The sequence below is a fragment of the Pipistrellus kuhlii genome, unplaced genomic scaffold (assembly GCF_014108245.1).
Source record: "Pipistrellus kuhlii isolate mPipKuh1 unplaced genomic scaffold, mPipKuh1.p scaffold_m20_p_15, whole genome shotgun sequence".
Classification (NCBI taxonomy): Eukaryota; Metazoa; Chordata; class Mammalia; order Chiroptera; family Vespertilionidae; genus Pipistrellus; species Pipistrellus kuhlii.
This window is the reverse complement of record NW_023425460.1, coordinates 18,480,176-18,497,536: the sequence shown is the minus strand read 5'-3', so window position 1 is coordinate 18,497,536 and position 17,361 is coordinate 18,480,176. Positions and strand designations below refer to the sequence as shown.

At 34.0% G+C, this 17,361-nt stretch overlaps 1 protein-coding gene and 1 pseudogene across 1 annotated transcript in view; both read left to right on the top strand.

Moving 5' to 3' along the window:
* PHYHIPL (phytanoyl-CoA 2-hydroxylase interacting protein like) overlaps window positions 1–17,361 on the top strand; it is a 31,380-nt gene that overhangs the window by 8,190 nt on the left and 5,829 nt on the right. The window contains exons 2-3 of the mRNA XM_036438422.2: window positions 11,387–11,583; window positions 12,729–12,903. Of these exons, the coding sequence (XP_036294315.1) occupies window positions 11,387–11,583; window positions 12,729–12,903 (372 nt within the window). The remainder of the gene's footprint in view (window positions 1–11,386; window positions 11,584–12,728; window positions 12,904–17,361) is intronic.
* LOC118719234 lies at window positions 7,812–11,371 on the top strand (annotated as a pseudogene).

The following is a 17,361-nucleotide window of genomic DNA, read 5'->3' as shown; positions in this document are numbered from 1 at the left end:
CACATCAAAGACTGGTAAATAGGTTGCAGACCATAATTTGAGTACATTAGCTAAAGACAGTACCATTCTATTCTTGTTCAATGATTAATAAGGTACTAAACTTACTCTATTACTATTATTACTTTATTTCCTTTTGTTATTTTACTTACCTTGTATTTTTACCATTTTTTGTACATGTATTCCAACCTTAGGGTATTAAGAAACTGGGGGGGAGGGGGGGAGGTGCAGAGAGGGATGCAAGAATGAATATAACTTGGATCCTGCATTCAAGGATTTGTTGGCATTTAAGAAGACAATATCCGCCGAAACCGGTTTGGCTCAGTGGATAGAGCATCGGCCTGCAGACTGAAAGGTCCCAGGTTCGATTCTGCTCAAGGGCATGTACCCTGGTTGCAGGCACATCCCCAGTGGGGGGTGTGCAAGAGGCAGCTGATCGATGATTCTCTCTCATCAATGTTTCTAACTCTCTATTCCTCTCTGTAAAAAATCAATAAAATATATTTTTTAAAAAGAAGAAGACAATATCCTATATTATAAAGAGCTAATGTGCAAATGGTCGTCACACCCCCATGGTGTCATGCTATAATGGCTCACACACTTAACACTGGGCGGGGGAGAGGAATGGGGACCAGCCAGGCACAAATGAGCTCAAGAGAGGAATGGGACTAGCTAGGCTGGGGCCTGGGAGAGGGACAAGTTGCCTGCCCTATGGTCCTGGGCTCCAACACCTGTGGCCTGGGGGGACAAGCTGCCTGCCCAGATCCTGGGGGCCTGCAACCGTGGGTGGGAAGCAGAGGCAGATAGGAGCAATCAGGCCAACAGGGAAGCGGTTAGGGGCGATCAGGCAGGCAGGTGAGCGGTTAGGAGCCAGTGGTCCCAAATTGCGAGAGGCAGTCAGATATTCCCCGAGGGATCCTAGGTTGGAGAGGCTAGGCGGAAGAAATCCCCCCATCCTGTGCACAAATTTTGTGTACCGGGCCTCTAGTACTTAAATAACTTTAATATTGAGTTAAGTAATATAATAGTATATAAAAGAGAAAGTGCTTAATTCTGTCTTGAGTTTCACAGAGGAAAGGAACATTTTTTTTTTTCCTGGTTATTTACTACCAAAGAAAATAGAGACAGACTCATAGATAGAAAGCAGGCAGACAGTTCTGGTGGGGGGAGAAGTTGTTGGAAGGGGTTATGGCATTGACCAAAAAAGGAAAAAGGAAAGAACTCATGGACATGGACAGCAGTGTGGTGGTGTTGGAGGTGGAGGTGGAAGAGGGCATAGAAGGGATAAATGGTGTTGGATAAAATAAAATAAAAATAAAGTAAAATAAAATTTGCCAGAAGTGGGATAAGGCCTTTTCTGGTATAGAGCATATATAAAGGCATAAAATCACGTGAATTTCAGGAGTTATGGCATTTAGTATTGCTCGAGAAAAGAAGTGGTCCATATGGGAAAATAAACTGAAAGGTAATTAGGACCAGCCAGATTATGGCATGAGTTGGATTTATCTAGTCTGAAATCTCATTAATAGATTTCAAACTTTCTAATTTGTAGAGAGCCTTTAAAAAAACAACAACACATTTTGCAGAAGTCTAACAAAAGTAGCATTTTATTATGATAGTATACTTTTATCCTGTAATTTCAAACTCCTAAGAATCTTCAGATAAATTCAATCAGGAATAGTGAGAAATTAAAATTGCAGTTATACTTGAAAGTTGCTATTTTATATCAGCCTCAACACCTGCTTTATTTTTGTATTTTATTTTTACTAAATTCTTCCTAAGAAATTCTGGTTCATACAGATAAGTAGTGGCAAATGGTAATGTTTTAAAACTCATTTTACCTTCTCACAATATTCTTCAAATAAACTGATACAGATTTAAAGAGAATAAGATGTTTTTTAATATATTTTTATTAGTTTCAGAGAGGAAGGGAGAAGGAGAGACATAGGAACATCAATGATGAGAGAGAATCATTACTAATCAACTGCCTCCTGCACACCCCCTACAGGGAATTGAGCCTGCAAGCCTGGGTATGTGCCCTGATGGAAAATCGTACCCTGACCTCTGTTTCATAGGTTGACACATAGTAGAGTAGATGTATTTTCATAGTAGAGTCAAAGAGTAAGTGTTCTTTTTGGAGGGAGGTAATAGGATGGAGTCATCAATGAGTTTAGGTTTTCATTGTGTTTTATTTTGTTGAGAAAATAATGTGTTTTGTGATATTCTGAGATATTTGTTGATAACATTAAGAAAAAACACATACTTTTTGCTGATCTGTTAAATTTCAGGCAGTGGAATTTATTTTACTGTCCTAATGAATCTTAAAATTGTAAGAATCAATTTACCTGCATTCATAAGTTTGGTAACATTGTAACTATATTGTCAAATTGAATTTGTTCAGCGTATTAAACATATGCATAATCAAATTAGTTTGTCCCTTATTTTTTGAAAGATATTTATCAAAGGTTTTTTGAGCCGTAACCGGTTTGGTTCATTGGATAGAGTGTCAGCCTGCAGACTGAAGGGTCCCAGGTTCGATTCCGGTCAAGGGCATGCTCCTTGGTTATGAGCATATCACCAGAAGGAGGTGTGCAGGAAGCAGCTGATCGATGTTTCTCTTTATCCCTCTCCCTTTCTCTCTGTAAAAAATAAAATATATATTTTTTAAAAAGGGTTTTTTTTATTTAATAAAGTATTTTTTGTTTCTTTTGAAGTATTTATATCTTGCTTCAGGACACTCACCTAAGCTTAATATAAAAAATGAATTTGGAAATTTTCTATTCATAACATTATAATTAGTTTTTAAAATCTTTAATTTAAGCAAGTCTGATGTGATTATCTAAAACTATTTTTAAATACCTTATTAGTCAGTCCTTATTAGTAAACAATTATTACTTCATGAAAGCTGGCAACAACTTTTACAGAAACTACCCCCCTCAGATTTTAAAATTTTATTGACTTCCTTTAATATAGTCCTCTTAACACGTCTAACAATTTAGTTGATGGTATGTTAAAAACTGATTTAGACATTAAAAATTTATTCTCCATTGTTTGTCATTTTACCATTCTTGCATTTACCTGTTTGAGAAATTTCTACATAGTAATGGAGAGATCTGCCAAAATCATATTCTCCTTAAGTTAAATTGGAAAGATTTTACATTATGTCAGCATTTGAATTAATCAAGTATAGGTGATGAGTAATTTTGTATTCTCAGCATTTTCAGACATGTACCAAGGTTTTATTTCAATTTTTGGATAACAGTTTTATTAATTTAATATACTTATTGCGATGTCAGGCACACCTTTTTCTTAAATCATGGAACTTGTCAGAGATCATATTTGCAAAACCTTGTATTATCACATATGTAATACCTTAAGCAATAAAGAAAATTAAAAAGAAAAAACAAAAAGGAAATCTAATGAAAAGTTACCACTTTTTACCAGTACAGTGTAAATTTTACTGATAAATGACTATCAATGAAATTTAGCATTGTATTTTAGCTTTTGTGAGAGCTTCTAGCATATTTATTTCATTTTGAACATAGTTGTGAGTGTAGTCAATATTAGCTGAAAAATCAAGTGGTACTAATTAATAGTAAGACTTTGAGACATCGTAAGTCAAATCAGTCTCAATACATACATGTTAACGTTTCTTTAACATTTCTTATTGTAAATAAATAAGTTTTATAGATAAATTGCCTATACTGGGAAAAGTAAAACTTTATCCCAAACTTAGAATAACTTAATCACAAAGATAACTAGAATTATTAGAGAATTACACAAAATTCATAGAAAACTTATATTTGAGCTGAAGGGCCAAACACATGCACCTGATATATACTATCCTACCTCTTTAAAAAACACTATCTCCAATATTTATTTTGTAATTGAGACACTTTTTAGTGTACAGGTATAGAGAATTTGAAGTAATGGGGGAGGTGGTCTATTTTTATTTGGGAAAATAAATTTCATTGTGCTGATCAACTTTATAATAATGCTCTGAATACAAATAAAGTCTCAGTTTTTAAAAATACATTATGATATAATAGCTTCTCTACTCTTTGCAATTATACTTGCTAATGAAAACAAACAAAACAAAATAATTTGTCAATAGCCATTATGTATGTTTTGAAACTCCAATTTTTAAATTTCTGGTACAGAGAAAAATGTACACCTCTCTTCTTAATTTTTCTTCATAAATTACAATTGTGGTATCTGTATTTCAAAGAAATGTTTGCTCTTAAAATATTTTAACTGTTTCTGTGCATACTGCTAACTAATTATATTGTCAAGTTATTCTACATTAAATTTTTTTGCATAAAGTTATTATATTGTGCAAAGCAATGAAGGAACAGATGTGGAGAAAAATATCTAAATTATGGCACATAAATTATGTATTATAGTGATATATCTTTATTTAATTTATAGAATAAAATTTAGATAGCTTGAATGTACTTATGATTCATAATAAAAATGTAAGAAAAATGGAATGTATAATAATGCTTCCTACTAAATACATTTAATACTTTCATCATTTTTACCTTCACTGGAGAAACAGTTCTTTTTAAGCATGCCTACCAGAAAAAACAAAGAGATTCAGGTATTGTGTCAGCATAAACCTTTCTGAACTTGAACTAAGATAAAATACTTATTCTCTTTCCACTAAGTGTTACCTTCTAGTTGACTACTGAAAGAATAATTTTGTAAGATTTGTATACATTTTATTGAAATCAGACTCAAAGGTGCCACTGCCAGTTCTGTGAGTCATCCAAGTCTCCACGCTAACAATATTTGCTTAAGTAGCTGTCTTTGTTTCTAAATAAGTTGGGAATCCATATATGAATTTTTCTTATTGAGGATATTATAGACATGGATGGATCCAAGTGTCTGAAGTTTATACAGTTTGGGGTCCTATTTGAGGGGGGGAAAAAACAATACAAAATCTGGGGTACAAAATCAAGTGCTAGAAACAAGTACAAGTAAAAGGGCCCTCGGAGCTTAAACTTAGTTTCTGGATAAATTCCTTTCTCCTGATATATTAAATATCATTCTCCCCATTTTTAATGTTAATCACCTGAGTACAAATAATTTAGGCAACCCTTCCTAAGATCAGATAACTAGAAGTGGCAAAGATATGAAAGTCTTGTTTTATTCCAAAGCCCATGCAACATAGACATAGGGTAAAATAGAAGAATCTGTGGACTGTATAGTACTGACAAAATGTTATAACAGTTCCGAAGGAAGCTATCTGGATACCCTGGAATCATCAGGATAGACTTTCAGCGATGTGGCTTGAAATCAACTTTGAAGACTAGATTGCATTTTTTAGGAAGCTTCAAATAGCCATCCTAGTAAGTGTAAGATGATTATCTCATTGTGGTTTTGATTTGCATTTCCCTGATGATTTGTAATGTTGAGCACCTTTTTATATACCTGTTGGCCATTTGTTTGTCTTCTTTGGAAAAAATATGTATTCAAGTCCTTTGCCCATTTTCAGTGAAACTACTCTTTTTTGCTTTTGAGTTATGAGTTCCTTATGTATTTTGTATATTACTCTTTATCAGATATATGGTTTTCAAATACTTTCTCCCAGTCTGTAGGTTGCCTTTTCATTTTGTTGATGGTTCCTTTGTTGTATAGAAAGTTTATATTTGGATATAGTCCCACATGGTTATTTTTGCTTCTGTTGTCTTTGCTTTTGGTGTCTAATTCAAAAAGTCATTGCCAAGACCTATATGTCAACGAGCTTTTCCATGTGTTTTCTTCTTGGAATTTTAGGATTAATCATAAAGTTTAAGTTTAATCCATTTTGAGTTGATATTTGTAAATGGTATAAGACAACAGTTCAATTTCATTCTTTTGCATATGGATATCCAGTTTTCCCAGCATCATTTATTGAAGAGACTATGCTTTCTCCTCTTTTCTCATTCCTGCAGTCTCTCTGGATCCTCCCTTAACATACTGTGCATACTGTTTTGTAACCTTTTTCTTAATATACTGTGAACGTGTTTGCATGACTATATATAATTCAGATTGAAAGTTGATTTACTCTATTAATCAGTCATTCTAATACTGGACATGTTGTTACCAATCTCTTCCCATAATAACATTCCAGTTACCACTATTCTATATAAATTTTGTACTATCTATGATTTGGATAAATTGCCAAAAGTGCAAATGTTGAATCACATTTATTTTCATAATCTGTATTCCCAACTACCTATTTATTAATAAGATTGAACTATTAGAGAATCTGAGTAAAGGGTATGGGAGCTCTTAAAAGTATTCTTGTAACTTTTCTATAAGACTAAACTTAAAAGTATTATCAAGAAATTAAAAGGTGAATTAGGTAGTAAATAAATGAAAAAAATGGCAAAATATTGATAGTTGTTGAAGATGGGCGATAGGCACATGATTATCATTATATTATATTTTATACTCAGTGTATTCTTACAAACTTCCTTAATAGACTTTTTTTTTAATTATGGGGGCATCCTGGTATAGTTAACAACAGAGTTGGTAGGAACCAGGCCCAGGATGCCAGCCAGCTTCCAGCCGCTGTTCTCTTAGCAGTGTAACACTCACCTAGGTACAAGGCAACCTAGGCAGCTGTCTATGGCTGGGGCCTTAATAGACTTTTTAAAGGGAATGAATCTGGTATGATCTTTTCATTGATACACTGTTGCTTTTATGGCACTTAAAATCTGAACATGTTGAAATAAACTAATGGTAAGGTATTTTATGTTCATAGATTAGAAGACAATGATCAAATGGTTATACTACTCAATTTGATCTATAGGTTCAACTCAATCCCTGTCTTATTTGTAGAAATTGACAAGCTGATCCTAATTTTAGGTAGAAATTCAAGGGACCCATAATAGCCAAAATAATCTTGAAAAAGAGCAAAATTGGAGGGCATCATACTTTTCAATTTTGAAACATACTGCATTGCCACTACAGTAATCAAGACAGAGTAGTAATTGAATATGAAAAGAGATATAAATCATTGGAACAGAATTGACAGTGTAGAAAAGTATAGAAATAAACCTTACATTTATAGCCAACTTATTTTTTTACAAGGATGCCAAGTCAGTTAAATGAGGAAAGAATAAATTTGAATAAATAATGCTAGGGCAACTGCATATCCACATGAAAAAAAGAATGAGGCTGGATGTCTATTTCTATCCAAATACAAAAATTAACTAAGAATGGATCAAAACCTAAATGTGAGGAGTAAAACTATAAAGTTCTTAGAAGAAAATTTAGGTGTAAATATTTGGGGTCTAAAATTAGGCAATAGTCTCTTAGATATGACACCAAAAGTACAAGCAACAAAATAAGATAGATAATACCACCTGGGGATGAGGATGTGGTGAAATTAGAACCCTCATACACTGCTGGTGGGAATGTAAAATGGTACAGACACTTTGAAAAACAGTCTGACACTTCCTCAGCCAATTAAACATAGAGACTCCATATGAACCAGCAATTTTACTCTTAATTATATACCCAAGAGAAATGCAAACATATGTCCACACAAAAACTTATACATGAATGTTCATTGCAACATTATTTATAATAGCCAAAAAGTAGACACAAACCAAATGTTCATCAGCTGGTAAGTAGATAAACAAAAGATGGTGTATTCATACAGTAGGATATTATTCAACAATAAGAATAAATGAAGTGCTTATGGATGAAACTTGAAAATATGCTAAGTGAAAATATACTAAAAGTGAAACAGGGCAGTCATGAAGAACAGCATGTTAGTATATGATTCATTTATATGAAATGTCCAAATAGGCAAATATATAGAGACAATCAGTGATTGCCTGGGGCTGAGGAGAGGAATAAGTAAGGGTTGGGATATGATAGTTAAGGTGTGGAGTTTCTTTTAGAGTAAAGTTCAATAATCGATTGTGGAGATGGATATACAACTCTGAATCTATACTAAAAGCAATTTAATATTATATTTTAAATTAGTTATATGTTATATGAATTATATTTCATAAAGCTGTTTTTTTGTGTGTTTTTTTTAATCTGGTCATTCTTTTTTAAGGCAACTTAAGTTTTGAGAGAGAACAGTCATATATACAAAATATGTCAGTATAATCTGGCAATGTTTCCAACTTGCATTTCAATAACTGCTGTTAAAAAGACTCTTTTGAAATGTCCCAAAAGCAGTTTTCATATTTTAGACAACTAAGAATCATTTATTTTTTATTCAGTATTACCAGCACTATAGCCATCGATATTAGAATAAGTTGGTATGCAAAGTAGAAAAATATAGCTAGAATTTATCCTTAATATGAAGTCTTACTAAGAAAGGGAAGCTGCATTTGGAAGTACACTTAATTGTGCAGATCTAAGTTGGTACTGGTTGGTTACTGAATATTAGTGTCATGCGCATCACTGTTGTTTCACCAGTTTTATAGACAAAATCATTGTCTTCTGTTGCCTATCTCAAATTTCAGTTAAATATTCATTTTCAGAGTATAAGGAAGAAGAATATTACATGTAATTTAGGACTAATTTATGTTCAGTTCTTTACCTCTTCTGCCCAAGTAAGAAAGCTGCATAGAGAATAATCTGGTGGCTTTGTAAAGAACTGTAGTCTATGAGCGGTTAAGTCATGGGTGATTTGACTGTTGATACTAACCTTATCTAGAATGGCTACTGTGATCTCTGTGGATAAGAAAAACGGGGAACCAGGCCTCCCTGTGGCTCCTAAGAACTGGCTGAAGCTGGGATTGGGGCCTTTCAAATCTGGGATAGTTCAGGTTTTGACACCTTACCTAAAGTTCCCAGAAACCTTTGAGAACTGTCTACAGAGCTACAGGAAAGTCAGTAAAGACTAATGGGCCTCACAAACAGAAACAGACAACTTTCTCTGCTAAAATGATAACCAAGCCGAGACCGGTTTGGCTCAATGGATAGAGCGTCGGCTTGGGGACTGAAGGGTCCCGGGTTTGGTTCCGGTCAAGGGCATGTACCTTGGTTGCGGGCATATCCCCAGTAGGGGGTGTGCAAGAGGCAGCTGATCGATGACTTCCTCTCATCAATGTTTCTAACTCTCTATCTCTCTCCCTTCCTCTCTGTACAAAATCAATAAAATATATAAATAAATAAATAAATAAAAATAAAAAAATAAAATGATAACCAAGAAGACTATTAAAACAAAATGCTCTGCTCCTGCATCAGATGATACCTGTTGAGGAATAGAAACATTCTCTCCCTTCAGTCCTTTAGATTTTGAGTTTCGACCTGCCTGAAGAACACCAGATTGCACAGCCCTCACCCTCACCCCTTGGAGTACCTCAAAAATTGAAAGGCTATTACACCTTGTCCCCCTTCACCTCTAAAGATGGCCTCTCCACTGTGGGAGTCTAATCTTTGTAGTCTCCCTCAAACATTCTGTGGATTGTGAATGTTGATTTGCCATCTGTTTGCCATGACTTAGAGATTTAAGTTTCTTAGTGATTTATAGTTTGTATATATGTCTTAATAGTTTAACAGATTCTTTTACAAAAAAAGAACTGGGACTATAATGAGGAACTTGAAAATGAAGATTCTTGATATAACAAATCCTTTATAAGTTTGAGCTTTATATTGTTTTGAATGTGGAAAGGAGTAAAAGTTTCCACATTTCAATATTTTATATCTCAAGTTTTAATAGTAAGTACAAATGTATAACACAAAGTATTCTAGGACATAATCAAGTATTTGTTATTTTAAGGTTGAATAAGACAACAATAGTGTACGTGTAAGTGGCAAAAAGTAGTGTTTTATATAGTGTTAATATTTCGGAGTACTTTTATTAAATTGCTTCAAATGCAAAATAGCTTTACTTTTTTCTGTATGATCTTAAATAACAGTTTTTTCACTCAATTGTGAAATTATATGGGCAGTCATAATCAAACAAGTTCTACAGATATTTCTACCATTACAGTCCAGAAAGATTTTCATTAGTGTTGCTTATATTTTAAACACAATTACAATCAGAATATCAGGTTTAAATGTCAGCTTTTCTAAAGAGCAAAAATTACTAACCTTTGAGTATTTATTGCCTTTCCCTTTCCTAAAGCCATTAAAAGCATTTCACTTGCTATCTTCCCTTCCTTTGACATTTGAATGGCTTTAAAGCAAAAGCAATTTGGAAATTCTTGAGGTCAGGTGGGGAGGGATGAAAAAGATGGGGGAGTAATTTTTCTGGGAGTTTTACTGGAGAGGAAATCTGGTAAAACTGGAGTATGAGGGAAGTACAGAGAAGAAATAAGGAATTTAAAAAGTATTGTTCAAAAACTGATAAAGTTATTTTGAAATTAGTTTCTATTGTTATTGGGTACCTCTGGCTACAACACAGCTTGACATGAGACAACATATGTCAAAGATTTAATAATGCTGGGAATTGTCAAACGTTTTATATTAGTAGTTGAAGTCAGAGTGTGGGGGCACACTTTTATTTTTTTTCTTTTCTAGGGCATTGAATTTTATGTTGGCTTGGGGAAAGGTAACATGGGAAGGATGAGTGGAGTAAAATTTGATTCAGGGTGTCATTCCTATATATAAAACAAACTTGGCAAATCTGTTTCCATCATACTTTTAGCCAAAATGATAGCATTTGCTCTAAATGGAATGTAGGACACAGTCATTAAAGTTACCGAATGTCAGATCAGTTCTTCAGGATTTTAATATCAATCAAGATAGCAGTTTTTCTTTCCTGCTTTATTGTTTTAGCACTCAAAATTAAATTTGTCAAGCTACAACAAATAAAAAGAGTCCTAGAGTAATTCTTGACATAGTAACTTGCAAGGGAATGGTCTTTAATATTACTTGTATATGTAGTATAATTATTACATGCTGTTGTTTATATAAATTTCCAAAAGGGAAAAGGAAAAGCAATTTTTACAGACTGCAACTGGACCTCATAGATTTTTTTTTTTTAAGAAACATTTTCTTTTTGACTGGACTCTTCATTATCAACATTTCTGACTTCATCCAGCTTAAAACAACTGATATGTAATTTAGAGCAGAATTGTTTAGTCATATAGGGAAAAAAAAAAGGTCTCTTGAGGCTTTTCAGATGGAATCTACCATGTAAGGCTAATCTTTTATAGACTAGAAAGATAGATAGACACTGTTTTTATTCTTATTCTGTGAAAGCAGAAATTGGAAATTTAAATTGAAAATGTAGAGTTGGTAAGGGCTAATCAGTTATGCTCTTTATTGGTAATATGACTTTTTGCTATCATTAACACTCAAATTACTTCATGAGCAAAAAGAAATCTCAAAGTTAGTAATTAGGTAGTTAAATTCAGAAATATGTACACAGCTTGTAAACTGGAAAAATCCATTAGTTGGAAACTATCTGTGCATTGTTCTCTTGCAGGGAACAAATCACAAGACAGTGGCATAGCTGAGATGGAAGAACTTCCAGTACCACATAACATCAAAATAAGCAACATTACATGTGACTCGTTCAAGATTTCATGGGAAATGGATTCCAAATCAAAGGACCGTATTACACACTATTTCATTGACCTCAACAAGAAAGAGAACAAGAATTCCAATAAATTTAAACACAAGGTAAAATCCTAATACGCCTATTTTAGCATCTTAAAAACTTTCTAAATCTAAGGACATTTTGAAAGAAGGAATAATGTCTTATTAATTATATATATTGCATTTAACATTGGGAAAAATAAAAATTACATCTCATTTTAAAAACCTATACCTCTAAGAAATTTTGTAAGAAAATGGAATATCAAGAATATTGTTAAAATACAGTTTTTCTAAAAAAAAAAAAGGTAAAGTCATGACTCACACAGACATAAAAAATGAACATATATTAAAGATTTTATTTTGCTTATTGATGAGGTATAACAACCAGTTCAAAGAATAATCCAAAGAAAAGACAATCAGGATACTGAAATAAATGTGTAAGTAGAGACAAAACTTTTAGGTTGGAGGAAAGAGCAAAGCCAGGAGGAGAGGGTTGTGTGTACCCCCAGCCCCACTTAACAGAATTCATTTGCATGTATTTAGACAGGAATAACTGAAATGTTATAAGATACCTACAAATTACAGAGTAGTAAAATATCTTCCACAGAATCAGAACTAGAGGGTGTGAGATAGGTGATGTATGGTTTTCCATAAAAGCACTCATTTTTTCCCTATGTTAACTGCCAAAAGAGGAATGTAAGAGAGCTTATAAACTTTAGGGTGTTTGTTAAAATACTTTAGGGCCTAAAAAATTTTTCTGTAGTCTTTTGTTTTATGGTTTGAGAATGGAAATTGTCCTTTAGTTATTTTAGGAATGTAACATTTATTTACTTAATCATATTATCTACTTAACACCTATCTTTTCTATTACATATCTCCTTTCATAAGTAACTACAAAAAGAAAATAATTACCTACTTTAAGTATTCTTATGTTTCAGTAATTTTACTGATGATGGTCTGGTTTGTTATATTGATACTAAGTTTAACTTGACAAATCTTTTGAAAATACTGTCTTATTTTGCCTGAAAATTTTGCATTTTACTAGATATACAGTTATACATACTAATTATAAATGAGGATTATACTACAGATAATGTGATAACACAAGAGAAGTCATTATTTACTGTGTTCCAATTCTAATTATGCTTCCTTCGGCCCTCCCTCCCCCCCTCCCTTTCTTCCTCCCTCCCTCTGTCTTTCCCCCATCCTTCCTTTCTTTCCTTCCTTAGGATGTTCCAACAAAATTAGTGGCAAAAGCTGTTCCTTTGCCAATGACTGTCCGTGGACATTGGTTTCTGAGCCCAAGAACTGAGTATACAGTAGCAGTGCAGACTGCCTCAAAACAAGTTGATGGTGATTATGTTGTGTCTGAATGGAGTGAAATTATAGAATTCTGCACAGCAGGTAAGAGAAGAAAAAATGTTTAATAATTCCAAATAAAGCTAATTATAGAAAAAAAATTTGTAATTATAAAGGTGATATGTATCACATAGATCATTGTTGCATTGCCAGTAATATTGTGTAACAGAACAAGCTGTGTTGTATTGATTGGAAGGAGCTGAGATTCTTAATAAAAGCTGGATAATAGCATTAAATGACTTCTTTGCTATGTGCATAGTTTGGTTTTTCAAAGTAAAAGCTTTGCAAATAAAAATGGATGCAGTTTGAAAATACACTCAGCATATTTTGTGGAAGAGCATTCTTTTTTTTTTTTCCTTTTCCCCCCCCCATAAGTATTGAAAGGAAGCAGCAGCAAGAAACATCCTTCTCTAATTTAGGAGGGAAAAGGCAGATTTCAATGACTATACTTAATGAGAAATGTTACTGGATTTTTTTTTCACTTGAGTGCTGAAAATCTCTCTCTAAACTAGTATCTTGTATGTGTGTACGTATACTCCTTTACTTCATTAGAAAATACCTCATGGCTGGCATGGCTCAGGGTTAGAGAGTCAGCCTGCAAATCAAAGGGTTCCTGGTTTGATTCTGGTCAAGGGTATGTGCCTGGGTTGCAGGTTGCCTGCCTGGTTGGGGCAAGTGTGGGAGGCAACCAATTGATGTGGCTCTCTCACATCGATGTTTCTTTCTCTCCTTCCCCCTCTTCCACTCTTTAAAATCAGTGGGGAGGAAAAATCTTCCAGTGAGGATTTACACACAAAAAAAAGAAAATACCTTATAGCTATTTGGCATTGAGATATCTAATATGGAGAGCCCATCCCCTTTGATCTTGAACTTACCTTCATATTGGAGATGTAATCATCTCATTCATTTATTTATTCATTCAATCAAGAAACATTTATTGAGCATTTAAATGTGTTGAGGTATACATCCTCTCCTTTTGTCTAACAAAATGGTGCTTTGTTTCTTCTGTTTAGATGATTATTTCCTAAAATAATTGTTAAGAGAGATTGTTTAAAGGAGCTTGTATTGGGTCGGCAACTAAGTGATTGCGGGTTTTTTTTTTAAAAAATCAAAGACAATTTTTTTATGGAACTAAATAACTTTATTCTGTAATGTATTGCCCATTTTGATCAATGACCTTTTGCCATCTTTCAGGCAGCATCATAATCCCACATTCAAAAAACTTCTGGTTTTTATTAGCAAAAAACTGAATCAGGTACGATTTGACATCATCATCATTATTGAAATTTTTACCATTCAAGGAGTTTTGTAAAGATCGAAACAAAAAGTAATCAGATGGTGCAAGGTCAGGACTATATGGTGGATGTGGCAAAACATCCCAACCAAGCTCCATTAATTTTTGCCGAGTGACCAAAGATGTGTGTGGCCTTGCATTGTCATGATGGAATACAACACCTTTTCGATTTGTCAATTTGGGCCACTTTTCTTTAACTGCATTGTTTAATTTCGTTAGTTGTTCAATGTAGACATCAGAATTGATCGTTTGGTTGGGTGGTAAGAGTTCAAAGTAGACAATTCCTTTGTAATCCCACCAAACTGATAACAAAACCTTCTTTTGATGAATATCAGCTTTTGATGTTGTTTGAGTTGGTTCACCTGGCCTGCTCCACGATCTTTTCTGCTTGATATTGTTGTAAACAACCCATTTTTCATCGCCAGTTATCAGTCGTTTTAAAAATGGATCATTTTCATTATGTTTCTTTAGCAAATCGCAGCTGCTAATGCATTGCGTTAACTGTGATTCTTTCAATTCGTGAGGAACCCATGTATCGAGTTTTTGAACATAGCCAAGTTGTTTTAAGTGATTTTCAATGCATGTATGTGATACATGAAGCTTCTCTGCAATCTCACGTGTTGTACTGTGACAGTCCAAATTGATTATTGCTTTGATTAGGGCGTCATCAACTTCAACTGGACGACCAGAGCGTTTTTCATCTTTGAGTGAAAAATCACCAGAACGAAATTTGGCAAACCAATTTTGACACTGCCATTCTTTTAAGGCTTCGTCACCATAAACAGCACATAACTTTTTATGAGCTTGGGATACGTTTTTCCCTTTGTGGAAATAAAAAAGCAAAATATGACAAAAATGTTCCTTTTGATTTTCCATTTTTCAACAAACGCCAAACAAAAACTACAAAACAGATCAAAAAACTTTTTTTACTGATTAACAGCTGAATAGCCAACTATCAAATAACAAAATGTGTTTTACATTTGTACTACGTCTGCAAACCTAAAAATTCAACTGAAGCCATATATGTGTGAAACCCGCAATTACTTAGCTGCCGACCCAATAGAAAAAAACTCTTACAAATTGACTCACCTTTTGCAGGTTGCTAAGCAACTTTCCTCAGCTGAGGCTTCTTTCAGATAAATCAGCTATCTCTGCCTCCTAACAACCTAATACTTGCATTATTTTATATTCAGTACTAGAGACCTAGGGCACGAATTCATGCACCAGTGGGGTCCCTCAGCCTGGACTGCAGGATCAGGCCAAAACCAGCTTTCCAACATTCCCCAAGAGGTCCCAGATTGCAAGAGGGCACAGGCTAGGCCAAGGAGCCCCACTGGTGCACGATCAGGGCCAGCGAGGGATGCAGATTGTTGGCCAGCTGGGGAGGGATCACAGGAGGGCTCCAGGGTGTGTCTGGCCCTTCTCCCTCAGTCCCAATCAGCTGGACCCTAGCAGCAAGCTCACTTACCAGTCAGAGCGTCTGCCCCCTAGTGCTCAGTGCAAGTTATAGGGACTGGTTGACCAGTTGAATGTCTGTCCCCCTAGTGGTCAGTGCACATCACAGTGACTGGTCAACTGTCTGGGTCAGTGAATATTATAGCAAATGGTTGAGTGGCCTTAGCATATCATTAGCATATTACACTTCAATTGAATGGCTGGCAGGACACTTTGCATATTAAGCTTTTATTATATAGAATTTGCTTAGCTCCTGCTTAATCTCAGTATCTCCTGTTTTGTTTTTTTCTTAATCTAAAACTGAGTATAGCCAGCAGCTATCTTTAAACAATGTATTCATTTACATTTGAATGGCTATGCCTTTTGATAGCCCAAAGGCAAGTTTACATGTAAACAAGTTTGCTTCTCAGTTCCCAGGGCAGAAAAAACAAGGTTTAAAATTATTAGATTTTAAAATTTATTCTTAAAAATATAAAAGTTTATTAATTAAAAAAAAAACAAGGAAATTAAAAAACCTGATGAACAAAAAAAAAGAAAGAACAGATCCTGTGGCTAATTGCCAGAGGATTATTTTGTAATACACATACAAAAATAGAAGTCATTTTATTTAGCATCTATTCTTTTATTTTAAGTGCAGACTTAAATATTGAGTTAAAGAACTCTACAAAAGACAGGTTTTTTTTTAGGTGTCCCATTCAGAGCACATACAAAAATCAACCACTTGATTTTTAGCTGAAACCGGTTTGGCCTGCGGACTGAAAGGTCCCGGGTTCAACTCCGGTCAAGGGTATGTATCTTGGTTGCAGGCACATCCCCAGTAGGGGTTGTGTAAGAGGCAGCTGATCGATGATTCTCTCTCATCGATGTTTCTAACTATCTATCCCTCTCTCTTCCTCTCTGTAAAAAAAATCAATAAAATATATATATTTTTTTTTTAAAATCAACCACTTAATGCATAAATAAGTGGAACAATAAAAGAATGTTTCTTTTTCTTCTCTCTCTCTCTCTCTCTCTTTCTCTTTCTCTCTCTGTCTCCCTCACATCAATAAGTAAAAATAAAAAGATTATAGGAGTCTAATAAAAAAATAAATAAAATAAAACTGAGTATAAAACTTCAGTAGGTATGCTGAATAGATGGAACTTAATTGGGTTATTTTGATTTTACCTTTAACCCTTTTTGTTTATTCTATGAGAAAGTTGCTAAGTACTGTACTGTGACATTCTTGGTTGCTAAGGATTTCAATGTTTGAGAGCAAGGAAAATATCTCTCTGGTACCAGATTTCTTCCTATCTAAGATGTCATTGATTATAAGAAAAAATACTGCCAATTAAACTATGAAATAGTGTTTTCTTAGCACAGTTATCACAATCATGACAGAGATACTAAAATGTTTTTTAAAGTACATTTTAGAATAGATGAAATATGGTATTGATAATAGACCAGTAACCAATCGGTAAGGAAATAGCTGAAGATTTCTATATCATATTAGTCAATAAAGAATTCTCATTGACATAACTTTTACTTATATTTGATGTGTCATGTTGAAATTAATATTGCCCCTCAATTTCTTTCCTGAATTAAAATTTCTATTTGGAATCTACCTTGTGTTTACTTTTCTTAGAGTATTTCTGTCCACTTACTTTAATAGTGCCTTCCCGGAGAGATTTAAGTAAGATACAGTAAGACATGCCAAAACCAGTTTGTCTCAGTGAATAGAGCTTTGGCTTGTAGACTGAAAGGTCCCAGCTTCGAT